This window comes from Salarias fasciatus, chromosome 9 (genome assembly GCF_902148845.1).
Source record: "Salarias fasciatus chromosome 9, fSalaFa1.1, whole genome shotgun sequence".
NCBI lineage: Eukaryota > Metazoa > Chordata > Actinopteri > Blenniiformes > Blenniidae > Salarias > Salarias fasciatus.
This window is the reverse complement of record NC_043753.1, coordinates 21,878,210-21,903,132: the sequence shown is the minus strand read 5'-3', so window position 1 is coordinate 21,903,132 and position 24,923 is coordinate 21,878,210. Positions and strand designations below refer to the sequence as shown.

At 43.0% G+C, this 24,923-nt stretch overlaps 2 protein-coding genes and 1 long non-coding RNA gene across 8 annotated transcripts in view; 2 read left to right on the top strand and 1 right to left on the bottom strand.

The window, feature by feature from the left end:
* LOC115394162 (uncharacterized) overlaps positions 1-19,185 on the top strand; it is a 35,602-nt gene extending 16,417 nt beyond the window's left edge. For 3 of the 6 annotated variants that reach the window (XR_003932014.1, XR_003932013.1, XR_003932012.1), the window contains 2 exons: positions 283-391; positions 14,480-14,490. This is a non-coding gene — a long non-coding RNA (uncharacterized LOC115394162). Of the gene's footprint in view, positions 1-282; positions 392-2,915; positions 2,921-14,479; positions 14,491-15,428; positions 15,440-19,175 lie in introns of those variants that run through there. The other 3 variants (XR_003932016.1, XR_003932017.1, XR_003932015.1) reach the window with 3 other exon arrangements.
* Positions 1-24,923, bottom strand: part of LOC115394103 (zinc finger protein 45-like) — a 1,173,573-nt gene that overhangs the window by 1,026,016 nt on the left and 122,634 nt on the right. The window lies entirely within an intron of this gene.
* On the top strand, positions 125-2,723 carry LOC115394128 (E3 ubiquitin-protein ligase TRIM21-like). The gene is made up of 2 exons (XM_030099345.1): positions 125-208; positions 716-2,723. Exon 2 carries the CDS (start codon positions 725-727, stop codon positions 2,372-2,374), a length of 1,650 nt encoding a protein of 549 aa, XP_029955205.1. The 5' UTR covers positions 125-208; positions 716-724; the 3' UTR covers positions 2,375-2,723.

Sequence of the window (24,923 nt, the reverse complement as noted above, 5' to 3'; positions counted from 1 at the left end):
TTCAGTCATTGAAAGTGTTGGATGCTCACAGGAAACCATCTACAAAAGATGCCATCTTGCTCCTCCTCCACAGAGCTGCAGTCAGTACTGAAGAAGTGAAAGTGAAAGTTAAAAGTCAGAGCTGCAGTTCAGACGTGTCTCTGTGTTCCTCAGTAAGAAATCGAACCTGAGTTCATCTGGACTTTCACAGACACTGACTCCAACACTGGTGAGTACAGCTGATCACTTTTATACTGACTCGTTTTTGAGGATTATTTGAAGAAATTTGGTTGAAAATTTAAGAAAATCTCGGTGGTAGTAGCAAATATTCAAACGAGAACTTTGAAGGCCGAAGTGGAGAAGGGTTCCATGTGAACAGCAGTTGAACATTGGTCAGTCGGTCCTAAGGGATGTTCACAGTATCTGGTGTCCAAAGCCTGGTCAACTTTGAACGTCTTATGAATGTTGTGTTTACTGTCACTGTACAATTGAAAATGTGTTAGCTTTATAATGCAATGATTCAGAGTTCAGGCTGAAAACAAATGAAGTTGAAAAACAATTCCAACCACTTATATGTTTTAAACTGGACCGACCGGTTCTGTAAAAGGCATGAATCAGTACAACCTAGTATGTGTAGAGATCAGTGGTCGACACCAGTCAGATAAAGTCATGTGAAACAGTGGAACTGTTGACAACTATACTATTTAACATCCTCTTCAATAAATGTTGTCCACAGTGTGTGAAGATGTCTGCTAGCAGCAGTCTGCGCTCTCAAAATCAGTTTCTGTGCTCCATCTGTCTGGAAGTGTTCACTGATCCAGTCTCCACACCATGTGGACACAACTTCTGCAACGACTGCATCACTCAGCACTGGAACACCAAGGTCATCTGTGACTGTCCCCTGTGTAAAGAGGTTTTCTTCAGTAAACCTCAGCTGAAGGTCAACACCTTGTTCTCTGAGATGGTTTCTCAGTTCAGACGTGAAGCTGAACTCAAAGCCAGCAGCAGCTCAGAGCAACAAGCTGCCAAACCAGGAGAAGTTCCCTGTGACCTCTGCTCTGGAACCAAGGTGAAGGCCCTCAAGTCCTGCCTGGTGTGCCTGGTCTCCTACTGTCAGGCTCATCTGGAGCCTCATCTGACAGTGCCAGTCCTGAAGAAACATCAGCTGATGGAGCCTGTGGAGAATCTGGAAGGCAGGATGTGTCTGAAGCACCATAAACCTCTGGAGCTGTTCTGTCAGAGAGAGCAGACATGTGTCTGCATGATGTGCACTGTTTTAGAGCACAGGACTCATGAGGTGGTTCCTCTGAGTGAAGAATCTAAAGGAAAGAAGAAGGAGCTGAGGAAGACAGAGGCTGAAATGCAGCAGATGATCCAGGAGAGACGAGTGAAGATCAAGGAGATCAGAGAGTGTGTGAAGAGGAGTAAAGCTGCTGCAGACAGAGAGAAAGCAGAAGGTGTTGAGGTGTTCACTGCTCTGAAGGAGTGTGTTGAGAGAGGCCTGGAGCAGCTGATGAAGAGGATGGAGGAGGAAGAGGAAGCCAGAGAGAAACAGGCTGAAGGTCTCATCAGAGATCTGGAGGGGGAGATCTTTGAGCTGATGAAGAGGAGCTCAGAGGTGAAGCAGCTCTTCCTCTCTGAAGACCACCTCCACCTCCTCCAAGGCTTCTCCTCCCTGAACGCTGCTCCACCCACCAAGGACTGGACAGAGGTCAGCGTCTGTCCAGCATCATATGAGGGGACTGTGGTGAGAGCTGTGGCTCAGCTGGAGGAGACTCTCAGCAAAGAGATGAAGAAGAAGAAGAAGAAGCTGTCTGATGCTGATCTGATGAGGAAGCAGCAGTTTGCAGTGGATGTGACTCTTGATCCTGATACAGCTCATCCTGAACTCATCCTGTCTGATGATGGAAAACAAGTGAGTCATGGTGATGTGAGGAAGAAGCTTCCAGACAACCCAGAGAGATTTAATCGTGGTGTGAGTGTTTTAGGAAAACAGAGTTTCTCTTCAGGTAAATTTTACTTTGAGGTTCAGGTTAAAGGAAAGACTAAATGGGATCTAGGAGTGAGCAAAGAGTCCATCAACAGGAAGGGAGATATCAGACTGAACCCTGATGAAGGTTTTTGGGTCATATGGCTAAGAAATGGAAATCACTCAGCCTGTGAGAACCGTCTCCACAATCTGTCTCTGATTTCTGCTCCTGAGAAGGTGGGGGTGTTTGTGGATTATGAGGAGGGTCTGGTCTCTTTTTATGATGTAGCTGCTGCAGCTCTGATCTACTCCTTCACTGGCTGCTGCTTCACTGACAAACTCCTCCCATACTTCAGTCCCTGTTTTAATGATGGTGGTAAAAACTCTGCACCTCTGATCATCTTTCCTGTCAATCAAACTGTCTGATGAGGAAGATTCACCAACAATTAATGAGCTTGTTGGAAAGTAAAAGACTGACTCTGATTTATTTGATCAAATCCAGATGTTCAGTATGCTCTAAACTCAGATTCTTCTCTTTAATCTCTGATTTTTTGACCATTTTTTTAATGAAACCAGACCAATCAGGCATGATGTCCACTTCCCTCATATGAAGTGCTGAAGCTGCCCTGACCCACTGAGACGTGGACTCCTCTACACCTCTGAAGACCTGCTGGTTTACCTGGCACCAGGATGGAGCAGCAGTTCCTTTGAGTCCTTTGACTTGTGAGCTGTTAGCTTCTTGGATCAGACTTGTTTGTCCACTGATTGAGATGTGAGGAATCAGAGGCCAAGTCAACTTTTCAAGGTGGTTGTTGTGTTCCTCAAAGCATTCCTGAAGCCTTTTAGCTCTGTGGCAGGGTGAGGAATGAAAAGGAAGAAAGAACTAGAATAAAAAGAACTGAATACAGTCCATGTGACAAACACCATCTATCCATCTTCTCCAACACTTTCTCCAGCAGACGTTCAGGGGCTGTTGTAGGAACTAGCAGCTTGATCATTTGTTTAACTGTGGACTGGTAAATGTCTCAAATCTCTCAGATGACTTGCGCTGAATCCCATTTCACCCCTTAGCCCTCCCCCTTGGCCTTACCCCTTGTTTAGCGCGTTCACATGGAGGGGTAGGAGTGTCCCAATTGTCATTATGACGTAGGGGTAGGGCCAAGAAGGAGGGCTATTCACTCCTCTAAACGGAGATTCTCCCGAGGCACACTTCAAACGGAGGGGTATGATCCAGTGGCGGCCGATGGCGAGGGGCGCTTGTTTCATCAGCCTAAACCCTGAGTGGTGGGCAGGTTGGTTCACTTCCGCATTGGAGGGAGCGATCGTTTCCACACCTGCGCATTCCAGGCGCATTCCAAACACAACAGATAGACGATTATTTTCGATAAACTGGTTTCTTCAACACTGCCCGCCTCGAATGCGCAGGTGAGAAACGAGTGCTCCCGCCAATGCAGAAGTGAACTAACCCCGCCCGCCATTTTGTAGGCGGGCAAAACAAGCGCCTCCTCGCCTTCGTCCGCCACTGGATGACAGATTTCCCAGAAAGCCTTCCAAGATCGGCAAGATGGCGGCGTCCGCAACGAAAGAAGTTCATAAATATAAGTATTTTGTCAATTAAAAGTTTTTAAATGTAAGAAAAACATTCTTCTTCGGCAAACAATTGTCGCATCTGCCTACGTCATCGGCAGCGGCGACTACTGATGATGTATGCGATTTTCGAAGGGGTGTTCAAATTCAGAGGGGTTTACTTTCGGCCCTACCCCTTAGCACTCCGTTTCAAAGGGATAGGGGCAAGGGGGAGGGCTGCAAAGAGAAATTGGATTGGGACTTGTTGTCTTCTTCCAGCTTCATGCAGCTCAACAATTCTTCACAGAACTTCTTCTTGTGATACTTTCTTAGATGTTTCCTGTGTTTAATGTTTTTCTTGCTCACAGTTATTCTTCAGTTTGGCTCAATGTTTTATTTTAACTCAGATTAGCGTTTTTTGGACTCATCATCCTGAAAGTTCATTTATTTCTTCCACCAGTTCTGAAAATGTTGAATGGATATTTTGAATAAAGACATGAAATATTTCAGTTGTTTCACTGGTGATTTGTTTTTTGTTTTTTGTTTTTGTTTTTTTTAATTTTCAAAATTAATTAATGAATATTTGTGACAGTTATGTTAATGCATGGTAATTACAGTATCACAAAAGGAAGCATTACCAAAAATATAAATACAGTCATTTGGATCCAAGTATTTCAACCAAGGATCAAGATTTTATTTCTCTTCCTTTCAGGTTAGTCCAATGATTTATCTTCAAATGAATCACAGTGTCATGATCGGTGTGCCGTTAGACCCAGACGCAGAGAGACCAGAACCAGGGAGGATGTTTGCACAGGTTTATTTAGTGTAGGAGATCCAAGTGGGCTAGAGGCAAGGCAAGGTCGAGGCGAGAAAAGAACAGGGCCAGGGCGCTCCTGGCCCTGTCCTTCATCCGGGGGCTCCAGGGTGACAGGGGTGCTGCGCCATCCCTGCACCCTTCTCTCCCCCCGCTCTCATGCACACACACGTAGGGCTTTGGGAAGCGAGCTTATCAGGTTGTGTGTGGTGGAGGGGCCATCTAAGTGGCCTCAATCACTGCACGCTTCAGTGGCTCGCCTCTCAGTCTTAATTGCACTTAGTCATCTAACACAGCCAAATACATACAAACACACATGTTGGGGGGTCTTGGCGCACCGTGTCGGGGGTGGGGCTGTTCAGGTAGATGGGACTGCTCGTTTGGCCTCACTCGCAGCATGTGTGATGCCCTGGATCTCGGGGTACATGGGGGGTGTACTGGCCTGGGGTGGGTAGCCGCCCGTGTGGGCCGGTTTCCCCCGGGTGGGTCATGGCCCTCTGCCTGTGTGGGGGGTTGGCTCTTGGGCTCTTGGGCCTTGGGCTCTCGGCTCTGATGCCCGGGGCGGACCGGCCCCTGTTGGTTGTGGCTCCGCGGGCCCCGGGTCCCAGGGCCGCCGGGGTCCCCAGCCGCGGCTTTCCTCTGCCCCATTTCTGAACCGGAGCGTGGGCGTCTGCCTGTAGGAGCTGCTTGGATCTGGGCTCTGTGATGACCGCCGGCTGTCTGGGCTCTGAGGGCCTCTCTGGCCTGCTTCTGGCCTTCTCAGGGGTCAGAAGTCATATATGCATGATCACTATCACCATCACTATCACTATCACATTTGCATGGTCATGTTGATTTTTAATCACTCTTCACATACTCGGTTACCTTGTCTTCTTGTGGTGGTTAGACTAATGGTGATCTGTAGTAGACCTCTCTTGATGCACGCCCCTAGTTTACTACTAGTTATGTTCTCAAAAAAACAAAACAAACAAACAAACAAAAAAAGGTTTGTGGTGTCCTTGCATTTTGCATTTCCTTCCTTCCCTACACCTCCTTTTGTTGTTGTGGCCTGGTCTGTTCACTAGTATGGTTCGTCAGGAAAAAAAAAATGTATATATGTGTATGTATATGTGTGCATGTATGTGTATGTATATATGTATGTATATGTATGTGTATATGTATGTGTGTGTGTGTATGTATGCATGTGTGTTTGTGTATATATATATATATATATATATATATATATATATATATATCAGTGGCGGACCGTGCATTTCACACTAAAGGCTCGTCCATGCTTCACATGTACGCGTTTCCGCGTCCGCTTTGGAAGGTCCGCGCACCACCGATGCGGACGCGCTTTCTCCCATGCTACATTTTGAGCTCAGCTGTGCGCGTCTCATGCAGGCGCGGTGATCCACGCAGCCTCGAGAAGCTTTTCCGGCTCTACAGACTGTTTATCTGCTCCTATATTACGGTTTATTTAGAGAAAATTAAGCACATACACTGTCAGTACATTATCTTTAAGTATTAAAGTTTATTTAGCCTTTTTTTTCTGTTTCTGAATCGTGGGGCAGCGCCGGAGCGATTAGTTACTTTTTCACTTCTGTCTGCGGACCTTCTCCTCCCTCCAGACAGTCTCTCTCTCTTTCCACGAGTTTTTCACTCTTTCGGTGTCTTTAAGTGGAGCCATCAGGCTGGAGCTTCGTCTACTTTCACTTTTACCGTCATGTTTTGTTTGCTATGGCGCTCTGGCGCAGGCGCACACTTCCGCGACCTGCGCGCAATGCGCAACGCGGTCTCAATTTCTGGCTGCTGCGCGGACGTCCGCGGATCGGTCCGCGCGGACCCTAGCGGACAGGAATTCATGATGATTTTTACGTCACGCGGACCAACGCGCAACGCGCACCCACGCGGACATGTGAAGCATGGACGGGCCTTAAGGCCTTCAGAACAGATTCGCCTGAACCAATCCACCCCTCAATAACTATTTTATGTCTTTAAAAAAATATCTTATTAAACAGATATGCATATAAAGGGTTGTTGCACAGCAGATAGATACTTGTGCAGCCACAAAAAAATGCCTTTGCTGAAGTGCACAAGTCTCCTACTACATCTGTGCACATACAATGAGCATCAACTTAATAAAACAGCAATATTATTTAAGAAAAGAGGAACATTTTACTCACCAAAATCCCAATTATTTGTAAACAAAATCCATCCACCTTTCCTTCCTCAAAAAGAGTTCATTTGCTCTGTCATATAGATTATCCGTGCGTTTCAGTTCCATAAAGCCAGGGCTGAAAGTCCAACTTGCCCTGTGGTATTTCTGGTGTAAGTTTTAATTCTCTTCAGGTCTTCTTCTGCTTCTTCTTCTTCTTCTTTGGAATAATTGCGGTAGGTGACCAACAACTTAGGTGCATACCGCCACCTACTGTATCTCTTGGTGAATGTAAATCAGAAGGCTGAAGCAACTGTCTGCTTGACGCCTCACTTTACTTTACTGGGCTATCAGAACGGACAGTGAAGGCCTCAGGCAGATTTCTTTTTACCCTAGCAACAGATGATGCCTGAAATCTGATTGGTTAAATGATTTAATATGAAAAAAACATGGCTGGAAGCAGTGCAACCATGGAAAACTATGAAAGGAGCCAGAACATACCGTTTGGAATCATTTAGTAAGTATTCATGGACAAAATATAATTTACATCAGTCTGTAATTCAGATACCTTTTAGGCCAGCAGAGAAGGCTTTGCAGGCCCTGACGGCCCACCACTGCCATATATATATATATATATATATATATATATATATATATATATATATAAAACAAATTGTGTTCTCGCCACCCTGGCGGTATTGTGTCTGTCTCCTTCAAGCTCAGGTCCGTGGGATCTCGTGGGACTTCCAGATCCAAACTGACAAGCAAGTGATGGCCAATCAACCTGACATAGTGGTGGTGGATAAACAGCAGAAGACAGCTGTGGTGATAGATGTAGCAATCCCAAGTGATGGCAACATCAGGAAAAAGGAGCACGAGAAGCTGGAGAAGTACCAAGGGTTAAGGGAAGAGATAGAAAGAGTGTGGGGCATGAAGGCAACAGTCGTGATTGGGACACTGGGAGCAGTAACCCCCAAGCTGGGAGGATGGCTCCAGCAGATACCAGGAACAACATCTGAAATCTTTGTTCAAAAGAGCGCAATCCTAGGAACAGCTAAGATCCTGCGCAGAACCCTCAAGCTCCCAGGCCTCTGGTAGAGGACCTGAGCTTGAAGGAGACAGACACAATACCACCGGGGTGGCGAGAACAGAATTTATACATGTGTGTATATATATATATATATATATATATATATATATATATATATATATATATAAAAGTTGTGGTGACACCCCCCCCCGTTCCCCCTCTCTTTGTCTTTCTCTGTTTTTGTCTCTTGCTCTCTGGGCATTTCTGTCCCGGTCCTGTCCGGCAGTCGTGCCGGATGCCGGTTTTGAATGGGGGCAGCAGCAGGAGGAGATTCAGTCTCTTCTTGGTACTAACATTAAAATCTGTTCGGATCGTAAAAGGCTACAATCATACAATATTGCACGCCCCAGCTGCCAAACAGGACAAGGGAGAAAAAAAAAAAAAAAAGCATTCATAACCCATTACGTGACGCCTGACATAAATATAGATTCACTTATAAATGGTTATTATATCATTTTAAATCATTGAGATGTCAAGTGACATACTGGTCGGTCATAACTGATAGTATATTATGATATTTACTTGTAGGCTATCAATAAATATTAAATTATCTTGAGAACGAAGCAACCACTGCTGTATTAGGTTGAAATTCAGCAGGTGATTGCACAGGAAAAACAATCGTAGAAATAGCCAAGTCACATACTAAGATGACCAGATTTCTTAAGTGTGTTCACAGCCCCATTGTCATAACCTGTATCTCTGCAGTCAGATGGGGGCCTTTGGGGCCCTGTTCTGTCCATTTTTGCTTTCCCTGTCTCACCTGTTTCTGTCTGTTCCTTATGTTCTCCTGCCTGGTTTCCCGCCTTGTTATCAACCCTAATGTGCCACACCTGTGTCTACCGTATTTAAGCCCTGTTTCCTTCACTTGTCCTTGTTGGTTCCTTGTCAAAGTGTTCTGTTTGAAAGTCCATGCCAGTGCCAGCTCTGCCTTTTCCTGTGTTCCTGTGTCTTGAAAATAAAGGAGTTTCAATTCAACCTGTGCTGCCTGTGCTTGGGTCCTTCCTACCTGCACCGTGACACCCATAGTATAAAATTGGAAGCTCAAACCAGGATATCAGAGAGATAGATAAGATATTATATGTCAAACGAAAGATTTATGGCCCCCAATAAACCCCTCCCCTTGCCATTTGTCCACCATTTGTCCAGCGTATGTCCAGTGCGCATTTGTCTCCCCCCCCCCCCCCCCCCCCCCCCCAACTTCCTTCCGTCTGAGGTCTTTTGAAGTTTTTACGACGGGTTACGTGTTGACACATCTGAAGGGATGAGAAGGAGTCAGACAGTCGGTTAGAGGGGGGTGAATTTATATTGTACCCGGAGATGGCGGAGAAACGTGTTATGAAGAGGTTATATTACAAGCCGAGTCATCCTGGTAGTTTCGGCGGGGTAGAGCGGCTTCATAAAGCGGTTCAAGATGAGACGGGAAAGAAAGTCAGGGTGGAAGATGTGAAAGACTTTTTATCATCTCAAGACACCTATACTCTGCATAAACCGGCTAGGGTACATTTTCCAAGGAACAGAGTTTTTGTTACAAGACCTCTCAAACAGTTTCAGGCAGACCTTTGTGATAGGAAGACGGGCTCACCTTTGAGCGTGGTTGAAAGATTTAACCGAACGCTAAAGACCAGAATGTGGAGATATTTCACTGCTAAGAACACTAGACGGTGCGTGGAAGTCCTACCAGACTTAGTAAAAAGCTATAACAACACTCACCACAGCAGTATAAAAATGCGCCCGGCTGATGTGAGTAAGGGCCTTCAAGTGTTTCACAATTTGTACGGTACGCCTACACCACGAGACAAGAGAAAAAAATAAATAAAGACAGGATTTAAGGTCGGCGATGTTGTCAGAATATCCAAGTTGCGAGGGGTCTTCGATAAAAAAAATACGAACAGAGATTCACGAACAAAGTATTTACGGTGTCAGAATGCATTCCGCGTACTCCGCGTGTATAAGATTATGACGGCGAAGCGATCGAAGGTTCATTCTATGAGCCGGAGCTGCAGAAAGGGAAAAAAGACTCATTAACATTTTTCAATCATACAATTTTCAAACAGTCTGTTAGATATTACATTTTACTACAAACAGATATGTCCGGGTGTCTGTAGCACTTTAGATGGTTATATGACCTTTTTAAAGCTCTCCAGAGGTGAACCTAAAAATTATGATCTAAAAAAGAAACTCAGGTTTCATCTTAACATGTAAAGCAAATAATCAAAAGTGTTACTATTTGTGACCTGAAGATAACCAAATCTGCTCCTAACTTGAAATTTTAAGTTACTGCTCTCAAAACTCTGAAACATGTCGTGTCCTTTGTGATAAGCATCGTGAAATTCTCTGATATTTCCCAGTTAACGTGATCACTGGAAAACCTTCACATCCACCCAAGTTCTAATATATAGATCTGAAAATACAACTCAAAAGGAGGTAAGGTTTTTAAAAAAGTGTATAAAATACAAGAAAAGGTATAAATGAATAGTAAAATCATTCAAAGACAGAGTCTCATTCTAAATATTCAAAATAAAGCCACACAAACTTAATCAGGAAGCGTAGACACGCGCTTGAATAAAAACAGAATAACTGGTTGATAATTTTCACAAACTCAAATTCAATTTTCTGTATAAGAGACAATAATGATGTTGTCGATGTACGCCAAACAAAACCGAGTCAGCAGGTCATGTCAGCTTTGAAAGCTGCTGTCTCACAGCTGCAGCGTAGACGGTTGGACTGTCTGAAAAAAAAAAAAAACAAACAACGTTAAACTTGTAAAGCGATATTGTTGGTCACAGAAGGTGAAACTAAACAAATCCTATGTATTCCTGTGTACAGCAGAATACAAATACACAACTGTGTACCATTTCACTCTGGCTGCTACTGATACTAAGATAGCATTAACATCTGGTACAACCGGAGTTAAAGGAATGACGCTGAAATTTATTTATTTTTCCTGTGCAAATCTGTACTTCTTTGTTCCTGGTTTCAAAATGGGGTTTATTGGTGTGGTGTTTGGAGACAGACATGACACTCCTCGTTTCAGCAATGTTTGAACCACTGGCCTGATCCCCAGTTCTTTTTCCTTTGATAAGAGATACTGTTTAACACAAACAGGATATTTCACATAGTTAATTGTTGCTTGATAAGGTTCCACAGCCAGCAATCCTACATGATTTTCTCCCCCTTTCTAACAAATCCACAGAAACACTACCAAAGAACAAAATATGACAACCCCTTGTAAGAACAGCATTATATAAGAACAAAGAAAGAACAAAATAAAGTGCTTAGTTTAAGAAACAAATACAATTATCAGCTTTACATACCTTTTTCCTGTAGCAATTTCTTTTCTGATCAGTCTGAACCAGCTGCACAAGAAACAGAATTTCAACTCAATATACATTTTGTCACTCTTTTTCTACTCTGACAGACAGTAATGCGCACAGCTTTACACACTCCGTGCTGCAGTTTGCACCACTGTTTTACATGATTTGCAAATACAGATTTTCTTCCCCTTTCTAACAAATCCACAGAAACATTACCAAAGAACAAAATATGACAACCCCTTGTAAGAGCAGCATTATATAAGAACAAAGAAAGAACAAAATAAAGTGCTTAGTTTAAGAAACAAATACAATCATCAGCTTTACATACCTTTTCCTGTAGCAATTTCTTTTCTGAACAGTCTCAACCAGGTGCACAAGAAACAGAATTTCAACTCAATATACATTTTCTCATCCTTTTTCTACTCTGACAGACAGTAATCACTCCGTACTGCAGTTTGCTCCACTGTTTTAGGTGGTGAAAAAGATTAGTTGTGCGTCAACTCTTGCCTGTATCTTGTTTAAAGCACTCCCTACATATAACGTGACTCTGTTGCCCGTCTGATACTTTAAAACTGAACCATCTCTGAATTACTGAGCCACTGTTTTTCTGTTTTACTGAATGGGGTTTTTATTGGGGTGTTGTTTGGAGACACACAATGACTCCCTGTTTCAGCAGTGTTTGAACCACTGGTCTGATCACCATTTCTTTTTCCATTTGATCAGGGATACTGTTTTAACAAACAGGATATTTTGCATAGTTAATTGTTGCTTGATAAGGTTCCATATCCAGCAGTCCTACATGATCTGCGTGCTGTGTCCACAATCTAGATGGAACAGACGCTCAAACTGACGGAGGTTGCAACAACACATCCAGCTGAATGAACTTCTGCTTTCGTTGTATTTTGCAGGATTTTAATGAACAAAAATGCAAAGTGTCCTCATCATACGACCAAACAATAACATTTTAGTTGCTATCTTCATCATCTGGTTGTCTATGAAGAAACTGGTAACAAATGTCAAGCATTTTAGTCCCCGTACTGTCCCAGTGATCACTTGTAACTGCACTTTGAAGTTTTTACGATGGGTTAGGTGTTGAGGAGATGAGTAGGAGCAAGACAGACGGATAGAGGGGGGTGAATTTATATTGTACTCACAGATGGCAGAAAAGCGTGCCATGAAGAAAGTTAGGGTGGAAGATGTGAAAGATTTTTTTATCATCTCAAGACACCTATACTCTGCATAAACCAACTAGGGTACATTTTCCAAGGAATAGAGTTTTTGTTACAAGACCTCTCAAACAGTTTCAGGCAGACCTTTGCGATAGGAAGACGGGCTCACTTTTCCTCCTCTCCTCTCTTTCATCCTCTGGTTGTCTATGAAGAAACTGGTAAGAAATGTCAAGCATTAGTCGCTGACCCAATGATCATTTGTAACTGCACAGATGAATGGTTCAATGTTTCCGTGCACATCTTTTAATAATAACATCAGTCCCTCTGGAGAGAGACAAACAGTATTTGTGGACTTTGTCCGAGAATGGTTTATCTACTGGTCTGCTTGATAGGACGCTAATATTCCCTCTATTGGGAACAGTCAAGTCACCACATCAACATTTAGAAAAACAGAGGCTGCTTTTTGCCAAACAGTGAAATACTGTCCTACCGTCTGATGTATGTTTGGAATGTTTTACTGTTACTCACTCTGGAGCACAAACGCTATATAATCTTAATTTTGATAGCATATCTTTTCCTAATATTGAGAACATTTCTAAATCACAAACACATGTTGAAATTTCCAGCCATCTCTCTCGACCGATAACAGTTTTGACAGCGGTTCTCTTGGTGGGACACCAGAAACGCTGACAGTTTGAACAGTGTCATTACTTCATGGACAGTATATCTCCTGTTGACGAATACAAGAGAGAAATGCACCTACATTTATGAGAAACTTTTTTGGTTTCCCTTTAATGTTTAAACAAGTCTTTGGTATTTCTACTGGTGTGTTTGAAACTTGTGCCTGAATAACCATCATCATTATTATTATTTGATCACCGTCAGCGTCCCAGTTCTGTCGGCCTCTTCATTGTGTAGAAGTTTTTCTCCACAGAAAGGAAACTGCTCTCTGTTCTGGTGTAATGTTTGTCTTTGGTACTTGTTGAGTTTTGGCCTTGATTCAACACTTGTGGCACTCTGGTGGGTCTAGCTACTTTAGCTTCATCTCTTTTTCTTTTCCCTCTGCTCACAGTCTCTTATCATTGAGGTTTCTTCACCCTTGCCAGTGTTTGATCATTAGTATTATTATAATAACCCCGGCCCCTAAATTGTCGTTGATTTGGTCTCATCCTGTCTCGTCCTCATCCTCTGAAGCCTGGTAGTGTTGATACAAACGGTCTATACTCTCCCAGAGTTGTGTATTGTACAGCATGAATCTTAGATTTTTTTTTTTTTTTTTTGCAAACAATCCAGTTGCATCTAATTCTCTAGTCCTTTTCCGTAATTCCACAGGACTCAATGAAAACACGTCAGGGGCTGCTAATTCTTTAAAGTATCAGCATCCTGTGTTCCCAGTCCATTAATGATCATTGACACAAAGAAGGGTTCAGCTTTATGCGGCACTTTTAATTTTGCCTTTTCTTTCCAACATTGAAGAAATCTTTCTGCATATTCAGACACCTGTTCATCAGTCCGTTTCTTACAGTGAAGTACCCGTGTTATCACATCTGCTAAAGTAAGAAGCTTTTCCATAACTTTGTCATGTATCGTTCACCATAAAGTCCACTCATTAGAGAACAGGAATTCCAGAGTAGTTTTTCAGCATGATCTATTTGCACAGGGGGGTTACTGACTCCATCGTAAGAATAAAGATTTGCTTCACTAAGGAGCAGGAAATGGCTGTAGTACAGGCCTGCAAGAATGCCCCGGAATACAACTGGCCCCAACAAACAGCAACACGGATCGATACTCAGACGCTTTAAAGAACATTCTATGAGAAGACACGGAACGAGGGAATCTAATCTAACTTATTTCTTTCATCCGTTTGTCAACTTCTCTGATTGACCTGACCATACTAAATACACATTGGGAAAAAACTCTGTGGAAAACCACAAATGCGTCAACTGACGCAAACAAATGGCTTTAGCACCTCTGCATGGTGAGGCTGTAAGGCCGTATTTGTACTCACTTCCAGAATCAGCACCTGTAGCGAGCTTCAAACACTCACAGCCAGACCGAGCGTCTCTACAGGCCTGATGTGCTTCTCACCTCCAGAGAATCATCGTCAGCGTCCAAGTTCCTTCAACTTCCTTAAATCAGACACAAAATACGCGTCTCTCTGCTTTTCTTCACCTAGACAGGACGCCACACTGTCAAATGACTTCCTCAGATCAGAACACACACACACACACACACACACACACACACACACACACACACCCTCCCCCATGCTGACTCAGTGGAGGTGGGGGAAAGGAGGAAAAAATAAAAACACTGAAGTCCTGTGGGCCCTCCCCTCGCCCTCCCTATAGAAGGGGCTCCCTATAGAAGGGTCTCTATTTATACGCGTCGTTAAATACATCAAGCCCGTGTTGGATCACTCCAATTAACAAATACAGAGTTCGGAAGAAAAAGAAAAATGGCTCAGGAAAGAATTCACATACCGATCATCCGGGACACACCGATCATGGTGTACGAAGAGACGCCGATCATCCCGAATGCGCCCAAGAAGCATGTGATGCATCTGCTTCGGACCCAGCTCCGTCCATTGGAATCGTTGAAGGAAGAATGGCCGCTGAAACCTTACGGACGGCGTGGTGCATGGGGCTACGTGTTCAAATATACGACGGGGGAGCTTTGCCTCTATCAGCGAGGTGAGGGTGAAAAGCAGGGAGCTGTACCTTCTATAGCGATGCTGAACTCCAACGACTGGGGTGTACTGTATCACATGATTGTTCGACATTTTCGGGCAAACCCTGATGAAGGTGGCGCGAAGCCCGTCGATCCAACGCTGACACCAGGTCGGCCTCTGAAGCGTGAGTCCGTGGAGGGTGATGCACAAACAGGGTCTCCTTCTTGGAAAAAAAAAGTGCTTTACAGCATTGCGTGGCAGTCCAGAGCGGGTGTTTCAGGCACTATGTGCTTTCGCGCCTGCATTTGTTGCTACGAAGGGAAAAAAGGCTCGGAGGAGTTTTTTTTGGAGACCTTTAATACCAGCTGCGGAGTATTCCACACATTGCTAAATGTCCCGCTGGTCGCATGGAAGGAAAGGTTTGGAGGACCGGACGATAAAATCGGCTCACTTTTTCGCAGCTGCTGCTACTGGAAAGACCTTCTAGCAGTTAAAAAAAACCTGTTTCCTTCGGCCTCCATTCAGTCCTCCAGCTTTTAGTTCACCACGTCCACGATCCTACCAGTTTTTCTGCTTAACCCCGCCCCACGGACCTTCCTGCCACCCTACACATTATAAAGACTGCGATCGATCATTCCACATCAAGAAGATATGGAGAACGTCAGGAGTATCCATAGAACCAGCTCTCGCGTCCTCATCGATCCGCTGTGGAGCAGAACTCCGTTGGTGGAGTACCCGATCAACATGTTTGCGGATGAATCGTCGAATTTGATCTCCCCGGACCCTGACTCTCAGCCGGGTCCCTCTCGATCGCTGTTCACCATTCCTGAGACGCGTGACCCGGATCCAGGGTCCCTGGGAGATGATGAGGATCGAAGCAGGGAGGTGAGCGCTGACGACGGAGACCTTCAAGTGGATGAATCCCAAATCCCCGAGGATTTTGTGGAGCCGGAACCAGCATCTTCGCCTCCTGACACTCCAGAGGTTGAGGAATCCGAGGATGAGCTGGACGGGTGGATGCCCTCGGCCATCATCAAAACCGTCAAAACAGCGGTCATCCATCTGCTGGACATTGTGACTCACAAGTACCGGGAAGAGCTTTGCTACGGATGTCAGATCAGACATCCGAATGAGAAACAGCATCCTTGTTTACAGCAGGTGGACGAATATTTCTATCAAACTCACTTTTGCCGTCTGATGGAAAAACTGTGTACCGACCGTTTCATTCCTGCTATTCAATGTTTGTTATTCATGCGCAACATTAAAATCGACGATGTGCGAGTCAAAACTGTGGCAGAGACGTTGCTGAGAGAGATGAGATCCAAAGAAAAGTTTGTGGAAACTTTTGCAGATGTGTACGACAATCTGATCGGGCTGGATGTTGTGAAAATTGATGAGCTTGGAATTGTGAAAGAATGCTGGAATGAGAACTGAGGCAGGCCTGGAGCTGTCCTGATGTGTTCAGTATTGTTTTTTCCATCTAATCTTATTTTTAGTGTTGCATGTCATCATTTCTTTGTAGCTGGGCATACTATTCTTAATTTTAAAGAAACTTTAATTTGTGTGTTCCTTTTCAGTTTCATGTCCGTCGTGAGACAGGTTAGTTTTACCCTACTGATGATGTGTTGTTGCAATAGTAATCCTTCTTCCCTCCTGCTTGGTAGAAAAATTGCTTTGTGCGTGTGTTTTTTTAAATAAAACAACAAAAAAAAAGAATCTGGTTTTCTTTCAGTGTTTCTGAAAAAACATGACTGACAAAACGGTGGTTGAAAAAAGCATTCTACCCCCCTTCATCGACCTGCCCTCATCTGCCGAACCGTTTACGACCCAACCCTAAGGGTGTGTGTGTGTGTGTGTGTGTGTGTGTGTGTGTGTGTGTGTGTGTGTGTGTGTTCTGATCTGAGGAAGTCATTTGACAGTGTGGCGTCCTGTCTAGGTGAAGAAAAGCAGAGAGACGCGTATTTTGTGTCTGATTTAAGGAAGTTGAAGGAACTTGGACGCTGACGATGATTCTCTGGAGGTGAGAAGCACATCAGGCCTGTAGAGACGCTCGGTCTGGCTGTGAGTGTTTGAAGCTCGCTACAGGTGCTGATTCTGGAAGTGAGTACAAATACGGCCTTACAGCCTCACCATGCAGAGGTGCTAAAGCCATTTGTTTGCGTCAGTTGACGCATTTGTGGTTTTCCACAGAGTTTTTTCCCAATGTGTATTTAGTATGGTCAGGTCAATCAGAGAAGTTGACAAACGGATGAAAGAAATAAGTTAGATTAGATTCCCTCGTTCCGTGTCTTCTCATAGAATGTTCTTTAAAGCGTCTGAGTATCGATCCGTGTTGCTGTTTGTTGGGGCCAGTTGTATTCCGGGGCATTCTTGCAGGCCTGTACTACAGCCATTTCCTGCTCCTTAGTGAAGCAAATCTTTATTCTTACGATGGAGTCAGTAACCCCCCTGTGCAAATAGATCATGCTGAAAAACTACTCTGGAATTCCTGTTCTCTAATGAGTGGACTTTATGGTGAACGATACATGACAAAGTTATGGAAAAGCTTCTTACTTTAGCAGATGTGATAACACGGGTACTTCACTGTAAGAAACGGACTGATGAACAGGTGTCTGAATATGCAGAAAGATTTCTTCAATGTTGGAAAGAAAAGGCAAAATTAAAAGTGCCGCATAAAGCTGAACCCTTCTTTGTGTCAATGATCATTAATGGACTGGGAACACAGGATGCTGATACTTTAAAGAATTAGCAGCCCCTGACGTGTTTTCATTGAGTCCTGTGGAATTACGGAAAAGGACTAGAGAATTAGATGCAACTGGATTGTTTGCAAAAAAAAAAAAAAAAAATCTAAGATTCATGCTGTACAATACACAACTCTGGGAGAGTATAGACCGTTTGTATCAACACTACCAGGCTTCAGAGGATGAGGACGAGACAGGATGAGACCAAATCAACGACAATTTAGGGGCCGGGGTTATTATAATAATACTAATGATCAAACACTGGCAAGGGTGAAGAAACCTCAATGATAAGAGACTGTGAGCAGAGGGAAAAGAAAAAGAGATGAAGCTAAAGTAGCTAGACCCACCAGAGTGCCACAAGTGTTGAATCAAGGCCAAAACTCAACAAGTACCAAAGACAAACATTACACCAGAACAGAGAGCAGTTTCCTTTCTGTGGAGAAAAACTTCTACACAATGAAGAGGCCGACAGAACTGGGACGCTGACGGTGATCAAATAATAATGATGATGGTTATTCAGGCACAAGTTTCAAACACACCAGTAGAAATACCAAAGACTTGTTTAAACATTAAAGGGAAACCAAAAAAGTTTCTCATAAATGTAGGTGCATTTCTCTCTTGTATTCGTCAACAGGAGATATACTGTCCATGAAGTAATGACACTGTTCAAACTGTCAGCGTTTCTGGTGTCCCACCAAGAGAACCGCTGTCAAAACTGTTATCGGTCGAGAGAGATGGCTGGAAATTTCAACATGTGTTTGTGATTTAGAAATGTTCTCAATATTAGGAAAAGATATGCTATCAAAATTAAGATTATATAGCGTTTGTGCTCCAGAGTGAGTAACAGTAAAACATTCCAAACATACATCAGACGGTAGGACAGTATTTCACTGTTTGGCAAAAAGCAGCCTCTGTTTTTCTAAATGTTGATGTGGTGACTTGACTGTTCCCAATAGAGGGAATATTAGCGTCCTATCAAGCAGACCAGTAGATAAACCATTCTCGGACAAAGTCCACAAATACTGTTTGTCTCTCTCCAGAGGGACTGATGTTATTATTAAAAGATGTGCACGGAAACATTGAACCATTCATCTGTGCAGTTACAAATGATCATTGGGTCAGCGACTAATGCTTGACATTTCTTACCAGTTTCTTCATAGACAACCAGAGGATGAAAGAGAGGAGAGGAGGAAAAGTGAGCCCGTCTTCCTATCGCAAAGGTCTGCCTGAAACTGTTTGAGAGGTCTTGTAACAAAAACTCTATTCCTTGGAAAATGTACCCTAGTTGGTTTATGCAGAGTATAGGTGTCTTGAGATGATAAAAAAATCTTTCACATCTTCCACCCTAACTTTCTTCATGGCACGCTTTTCTGCCATCTGTGAGTACAATATAAATTCACCCCCCTCTATCCGTCTGTCTTGCTCCTACTCATCTCCTCAACACCTAACCCATCGTAAAAACTTCAAAGTGCAGTTACAAGTGATCACTGGGACAGTACGGGGACTAAAATGCTTGACATTTGTTACCAGTTTCTTCATAGACAACCAGATGATGAAGATAGCAACTAAAATGTTATTGTTTGGTCGTATGATGAGGACACTTTGCATTTTTGTTCATTAAAATCCTGCAAAATACAACGAAAGCAGAAGTTCATTCAGCTGGATGTGTTGTTGCAACCTCCGTCAGTTTGAGCGTCTGTTCCATCTAGATTGTGGACACAGCACGCAGATCATGTAGGACTGCTGGATATGGAACCTTATCAAGCAACAATTAACTATGCAAAATATCCTGTTTGTTAAAACAGTATCCCTGATCAAATGGAAAAAGAAATGGTGATCAGACCAGTGGTTCAAACACTGCTGAAACAGGGAGTCATTGTGTGTCTCCAAACAACACCCCAATAAAAACCCCATTCAGTAAAACAGAAAAACAGTGGCTCAGTAATTCAGAGATGGTTCAGTTTTAAAGTATCAGACGGGCAACAGAGTCACGTTATATGTAGGGAGTGCTTTAAACAAGATACAGGCAAGAGTTGACGCACAACTAATCTTTTTCACCACCTAAAACAGTGGAGCAAACTGCAGTACGGAGTGATTACTGTCTGTCAGAGTAGAAAAAGGATGAGAAAATGTATATTGAGTTGAAATTCTGTTTCTTGTGCACCTGGTTGAGACTGTTCAGAAAAGAAATTGCTACAGGAAAAGGTATGTAAAGCTGATGATTGTATTTGTTTCTTAAACTAAGCACTTTATTTTGTTCTTTCTTTGTTCTTATATAATGCTGCTCTTACAAGGGGTTGTCATATTTTGTTCTTTGGTAATGTTTCTGTGGATTTGTTAGAAAGGGGAAGAAAATCTGTATTTGCAAATCATGTAAAACAGTGGTGCAAACTGCAGCACGGAGTGTGTAAAGCTGTGCGCATTACTGTCTGTCAGAGTAGAAAAAGAGTGACAAAATGTATATTGAGTTGAAATTCTGTTTCTTGTGCAGCTGGTTCAGACTGATCAGAAAAGAAATTGCTACAGGAAAAAGGTATGTAAAGCTGATAATTGTATTTGTTTCTTAAACTAAGCACTTTATTTTGTTCTTTCTTTGTTCTTATATAATGCTGTTCTTACAAGGGGTTGTCATATTTTGTTCTTTGGTAGTGTTTCTGTGGATTTGTTAGAAAGGGGGAGAAAATCATGTAGGATTGCTGGCTGTGGAACCTTATCAAGCAACAATTAACTATGTGAAATATCCTGTTTGTGTTAAACAGTATCTCTTATCAAAGGAAAAAGAACTGGGGATCAGGCCAGTGGTTCAAACATTGCTGAAACGAGGAGTGTCATGTCTGTCTCCAAACACCACACCAATAAACCCCATTTTGAAACCAGGAACAAAGAAGTACAGATTTGCACAGGAAAAATAAATAAATTTCAGCGTCATTCCTTTAACTCCGGTTGTACCAGATGTTAATGCTATCTTAGTATCAGTAGCAGCCAGAGTGAAATGGTACACAGTTGTGTATTTGTATTCTGCTGTACACAGGAATACATAGGATTTGTTTAGTTTCACCTTCTGTGACCAACAATATCGCTTTACAAGTTTAACGTTGTTTGTTTTTTTTTTTTTTCAGACAGTCCAACCGTCTACGCTGCAGCTGTGAGACAGCAGCTTTCAAAGCTGACATGACCTGCTGACTCGGTTTTGTTTGGCGTACATCGACAACATCATTATTGTCTCTTATACAGAAAATTGAATTTGAGTTTGTGAAAATTATCAACCAGTTATTCTGTTTTTATTCAAGCGCGTGTCTACGCTTCCTGATTAAGTTTGTGTGGCTTTATTTTGAATATTTAGAATGAGACTCTGTCTTTGAATGATTTTACTATTCATTTATACCTTTTCTTGTATTTTATACACTTTTTTAAAAACCTTACCTCCTTTTGAGTTGTATTTTCAGATCTATATATTAGAACTTGGGTGGATGTGAAGGTTTTCCAGTGATCACGTTAACTGGGAAATATCAGAGAATTTCACGATGCTTATCACAAAGGACACGACATGTTTCAGAGTTTTGAGAGCAGTAACTTAAAATTTCAAGTTAGGAGCAGATTTGGTTATCTTCAGGTCACAAATAGTAACACTTTTGATTATTTGCTTTACATGTTAAGATGAAACCTGAGTTTCTTTTTTAGATCATAATTTTTAGGTTCACCTCTGGAGAGCTTTAAAAAGGTCATATAACCATCTAAAGTGCTACAGACACCCGGACATATCTGTTTGTAGTAAAATGTAATATCTAACAGACTGTTTGAAAATTGTATGATTGAAAAATGTTAATGAGTCTTTTTTCCCTTTCTGCAGCTCCGGCTCATAGAATGAACCTTCGATCGCTTCGCCGTCATAATCTTATACACGCGGAGTACGCGGAATGCATTCTGACACCGTAAATACTTTGTTCGTGAATCTCTGTTCGTATTTTTTTTATCGAAGACCCCTCGCAACTTGGATATTCTGACAACATCGCCGACCTTAAATCCTGTCTTTATTTATTTTTTTCTCTTGTCTCGTGGTGTAGGCGTACCGTACAAATTGTGAAACACTTGAAGGCCCTTACTCACATCAGCCGGGCGCATTTTTATACTGCTGTGGTGAGTGTTGTTATAGCTTTTTACTAAGTCTGGTAGGACTTCCACGCACCGTCTAGTGTTCTTAGCAGTGAAATATCTCCACATTCTGGTCTTTAGCGTTCGGTTAAATCTTTCAACCACGCTCAAAGGTGAGCCCGTCTTCCTATCACAAAGGTCTGCCTGAAACTGTTTGAGAGGTCTTGTAACAAAAACTCTGTTCCTTGGAAAATGTACCCTAGCCGGTTTATGCAGAGTATAGGTGTCTTGAGATGATAAAAAGTCTTTCACATCTTCCACCCTGACTTTCTTTCCCGTCTCATCTTGAACCGCTTTATGAAGCCGCTCTACCCCGCCGAAACTACCAGGATGGCTCGGCTTGTAATATAACCTCTTCATAACACGTTTCTCCGCCATCTCCGGGTACAATATAAATTCACCCCCCTCTAACCGACTGTCTGACTCCTTCTCATCCCTTCAGATGTGTCAACACCTAACCCGTCGTAAAAACTTCAAAAGACCTCAGACGGAAGGAAGTTGGGGGGGGGGGGGGGGGGGGGGGAGACAAATGCGCACTGGACATACGCTGGACAAATGGTGGACAAATGGCAAGGGGAGGGGTTTATTGGGGGCCATAAATCTTTCGTTTGACATATAATATCTTATCTATCTCTCTGATATCTCCATTTATTAATTTTAAAATAAATAAATAAATAAATAAATAAATACACTGTGTTGTTGCCCTTCCTGGGCGGTATCTCCTTCAAGCTGGGGTCCTCCAAGAGGCCTGGAAGCTTGGGGCTTCCTGCCCCTAGTGCCCCCATCCCTGCTGGCACCACTGTTGCCTTCAAACCTCACATCTTCTCCAGCTGCTCTTCAAATTCAATTAAATTCAATTCAATTGAGCTTTATTTATATAGCGCCAATTAGAACACAGTCAGTTTTAGTTTCTTTTACAGAGCAAACCCGACAGATCCACATGAGGAAGCAGAAGCAACTATGGAAAGGAAAAACTCCCTTTAAAAAGGAAAAAACCTGCAGAACCAGGCTCAGAGGTGGTGGCTTTCTGCTATTCCAGTTGGGGTGAGGGGACAGAAAGAAAGGAGAAAAGACATTTTCAGAGCTGGTGAAAGAAATAAATAAACTTTCAGGATAATGAGAACAACATTTTTTTTTTTTAGTTGTTTTTTTTTTTAACTAGAAATTGGCACTCAGAGAGCGCAGACCTCTGCCACAGCTCAAATCAGTCACCAACAACCATAAGAACACCATATATAATCACACAACATTGTGATCGGGGTGTGATCAGAGCCGAGCGCTGCAGCGTGCGGTGCCTCTCTCTGTCGCCCTGTCGCCCTCTCTCCCTGTGTGTGTGTGTGTTTATCTGAAAAGGAAAACCGAAAAGCAACATAATTTATGTTATTTTACTTCATTTTAATTTGAAAATTGACCGGATTCTCTCGTATTTTCCATTCCCGACTTCCTGTGAGGTGCGATCTGCACTGTCCAGCTTTACAACTGGCGGTGCACGGCGCGAGGCTCATGGAGAAAATAGAGAGGAGCAGAGCGGCCGCGGTCCACGGCGCGACCCGTTACGCACGAGGCGGTCCCCTGCGTTTCCTGTATGAACCGTCAGATAGGTTAACAGGAGCGGCGATCTTACAGTCGGTGTGCGGCGCTTCCCACTTCCGCGTCGGAAGCGGCGCGTCCTGTGTGAACTAGGCGTTTGTCGCCCCCTGTCGGCGGGCCTGCCCAACCATGTGAAAGACTCCCTATCTCTCAATGATAAAGAATCCTTTAAAAAATTCCTGGATCCAGACAGTGATCCAGATCATCACCAAAATTTAATGGATTCTAAGTTAGCCCAAGACCCACCTTTCCACAAAGTTTCATTGCAATCCGTCAATTACTTTTTCCGGGATCTTGCTAACAAACCAACCAACAAACCAACAAACCGATATGATTACATAACCTCCTGGCGGAGGTAATTATTTGGTAATTAAAAATCTACAATTAATTTTGTTGGGAAAAATTGCAAAAAAAACAAATTGTGGACTTAAAATCGGGATTCGAATGGAATCGTGGCTTGAGAGAATCACTACATCCCTATTCCCTCATCATTCTCATCTTCCCTCATTGTGCTGCACGAAGCTCAATTACAAAACACAAATAAAGATGCAATATTTCCTGGATCCTCCTCATTGACTTCTCTAACAGCCCCCTCCCTCCCTCCCTTTTCCTTTTTCTTCTCATTTTAGAGAAACACAGTGGATTGGCAGCGTCTCTTCAGCATTATTTGCAGGCTAAACAACTGAGAGACTGAAGCTCCTCGGGAGTACAGCGCCGCTGCTCATTACACACACTCGTACGCTCACACACTGACCGATACATCAAGGTAAAATAAATAAATCTTGTGTTTTAAACAATGTTCAGAGCCCTCTTCGTTATTTCTTTTAAACTGCACCTTGATGGTTCCAGTGGTGGGCCGGTAGGGCTGCACGGTTTTGCCAAAAAAAAACATCCAGATTATTTTCTCTGAAACCAATTTTTCGATTACGATTACAACTTTTTGTAAAAAAAAAAAAAAAAAAAAAAAGTACTTTTAATGTCTTTTATTGAACATTATTTTCTCTGTTTGGATTCAACAAAGCCCAAGTCCAAAAGTTACAATCACGTTACTGATTGAATAGTGCAAAACTGTCAATTATAAAATCCAAAGTGAACAATCAATCTCAAATATGCATCCTTATTGCCAGTGGACTTAATTCTGTTGCAAATAAACACAAGAATCCCTTGGGACTAAGAACACCTTAACTTAACACACTCCAGGTCCCTGTTCTTACTTAAAACAAACAAAAAAAACCATTAATAAAGTCACTTTTTGTAAAAGAAAAAGCCAGGAGCGACAGTGTGAACACGTTTTTCACGTTGGGTCGACCTACCTTTGGGTCGAGCCGGGGCCGCTTCGAGGAGGAGGTCCGAGGTTGGTATGAACACAGCCTAAAACTTTACTTCCCTGAGCAAATGTAACTTCTCCAGCAGTAGCTATGCTTCTTGTTGTTAGTTACCAGACGCTGAGCGAAGGCAGGCACGCACTTCCGTTATGACGTCATGAGACGGGCCGGAGAAACTACGGTGGCTCAGAGGCACCAAAAAGGACCTGTTCATGTGAAAAGCCGAAATTGTTCATGTACGATTTCAGCGTTTTTAACATCGTCTTAACCCAAAAAGTCGGTTACGATTCAAAATCGATTAATCGTGCAGCCTTACGAGCCGGGTCGACCTCTCCTGCCCCGCTTCCCATGAAGTGACATTTCCCTGATGAGACTCGTCTGGCGGGGAGAGCGTCGCTCAGAC

Bases quoted from the DNA above. Each gene is read 5' to 3' on its own strand.
- LOC115394128 (XM_030099345.1), top strand. From the start codon at position 725: ATGTCTGCTAGCAGCAGTCTGCGCTCTCAAAATCAGTTTCTGTGCTCC.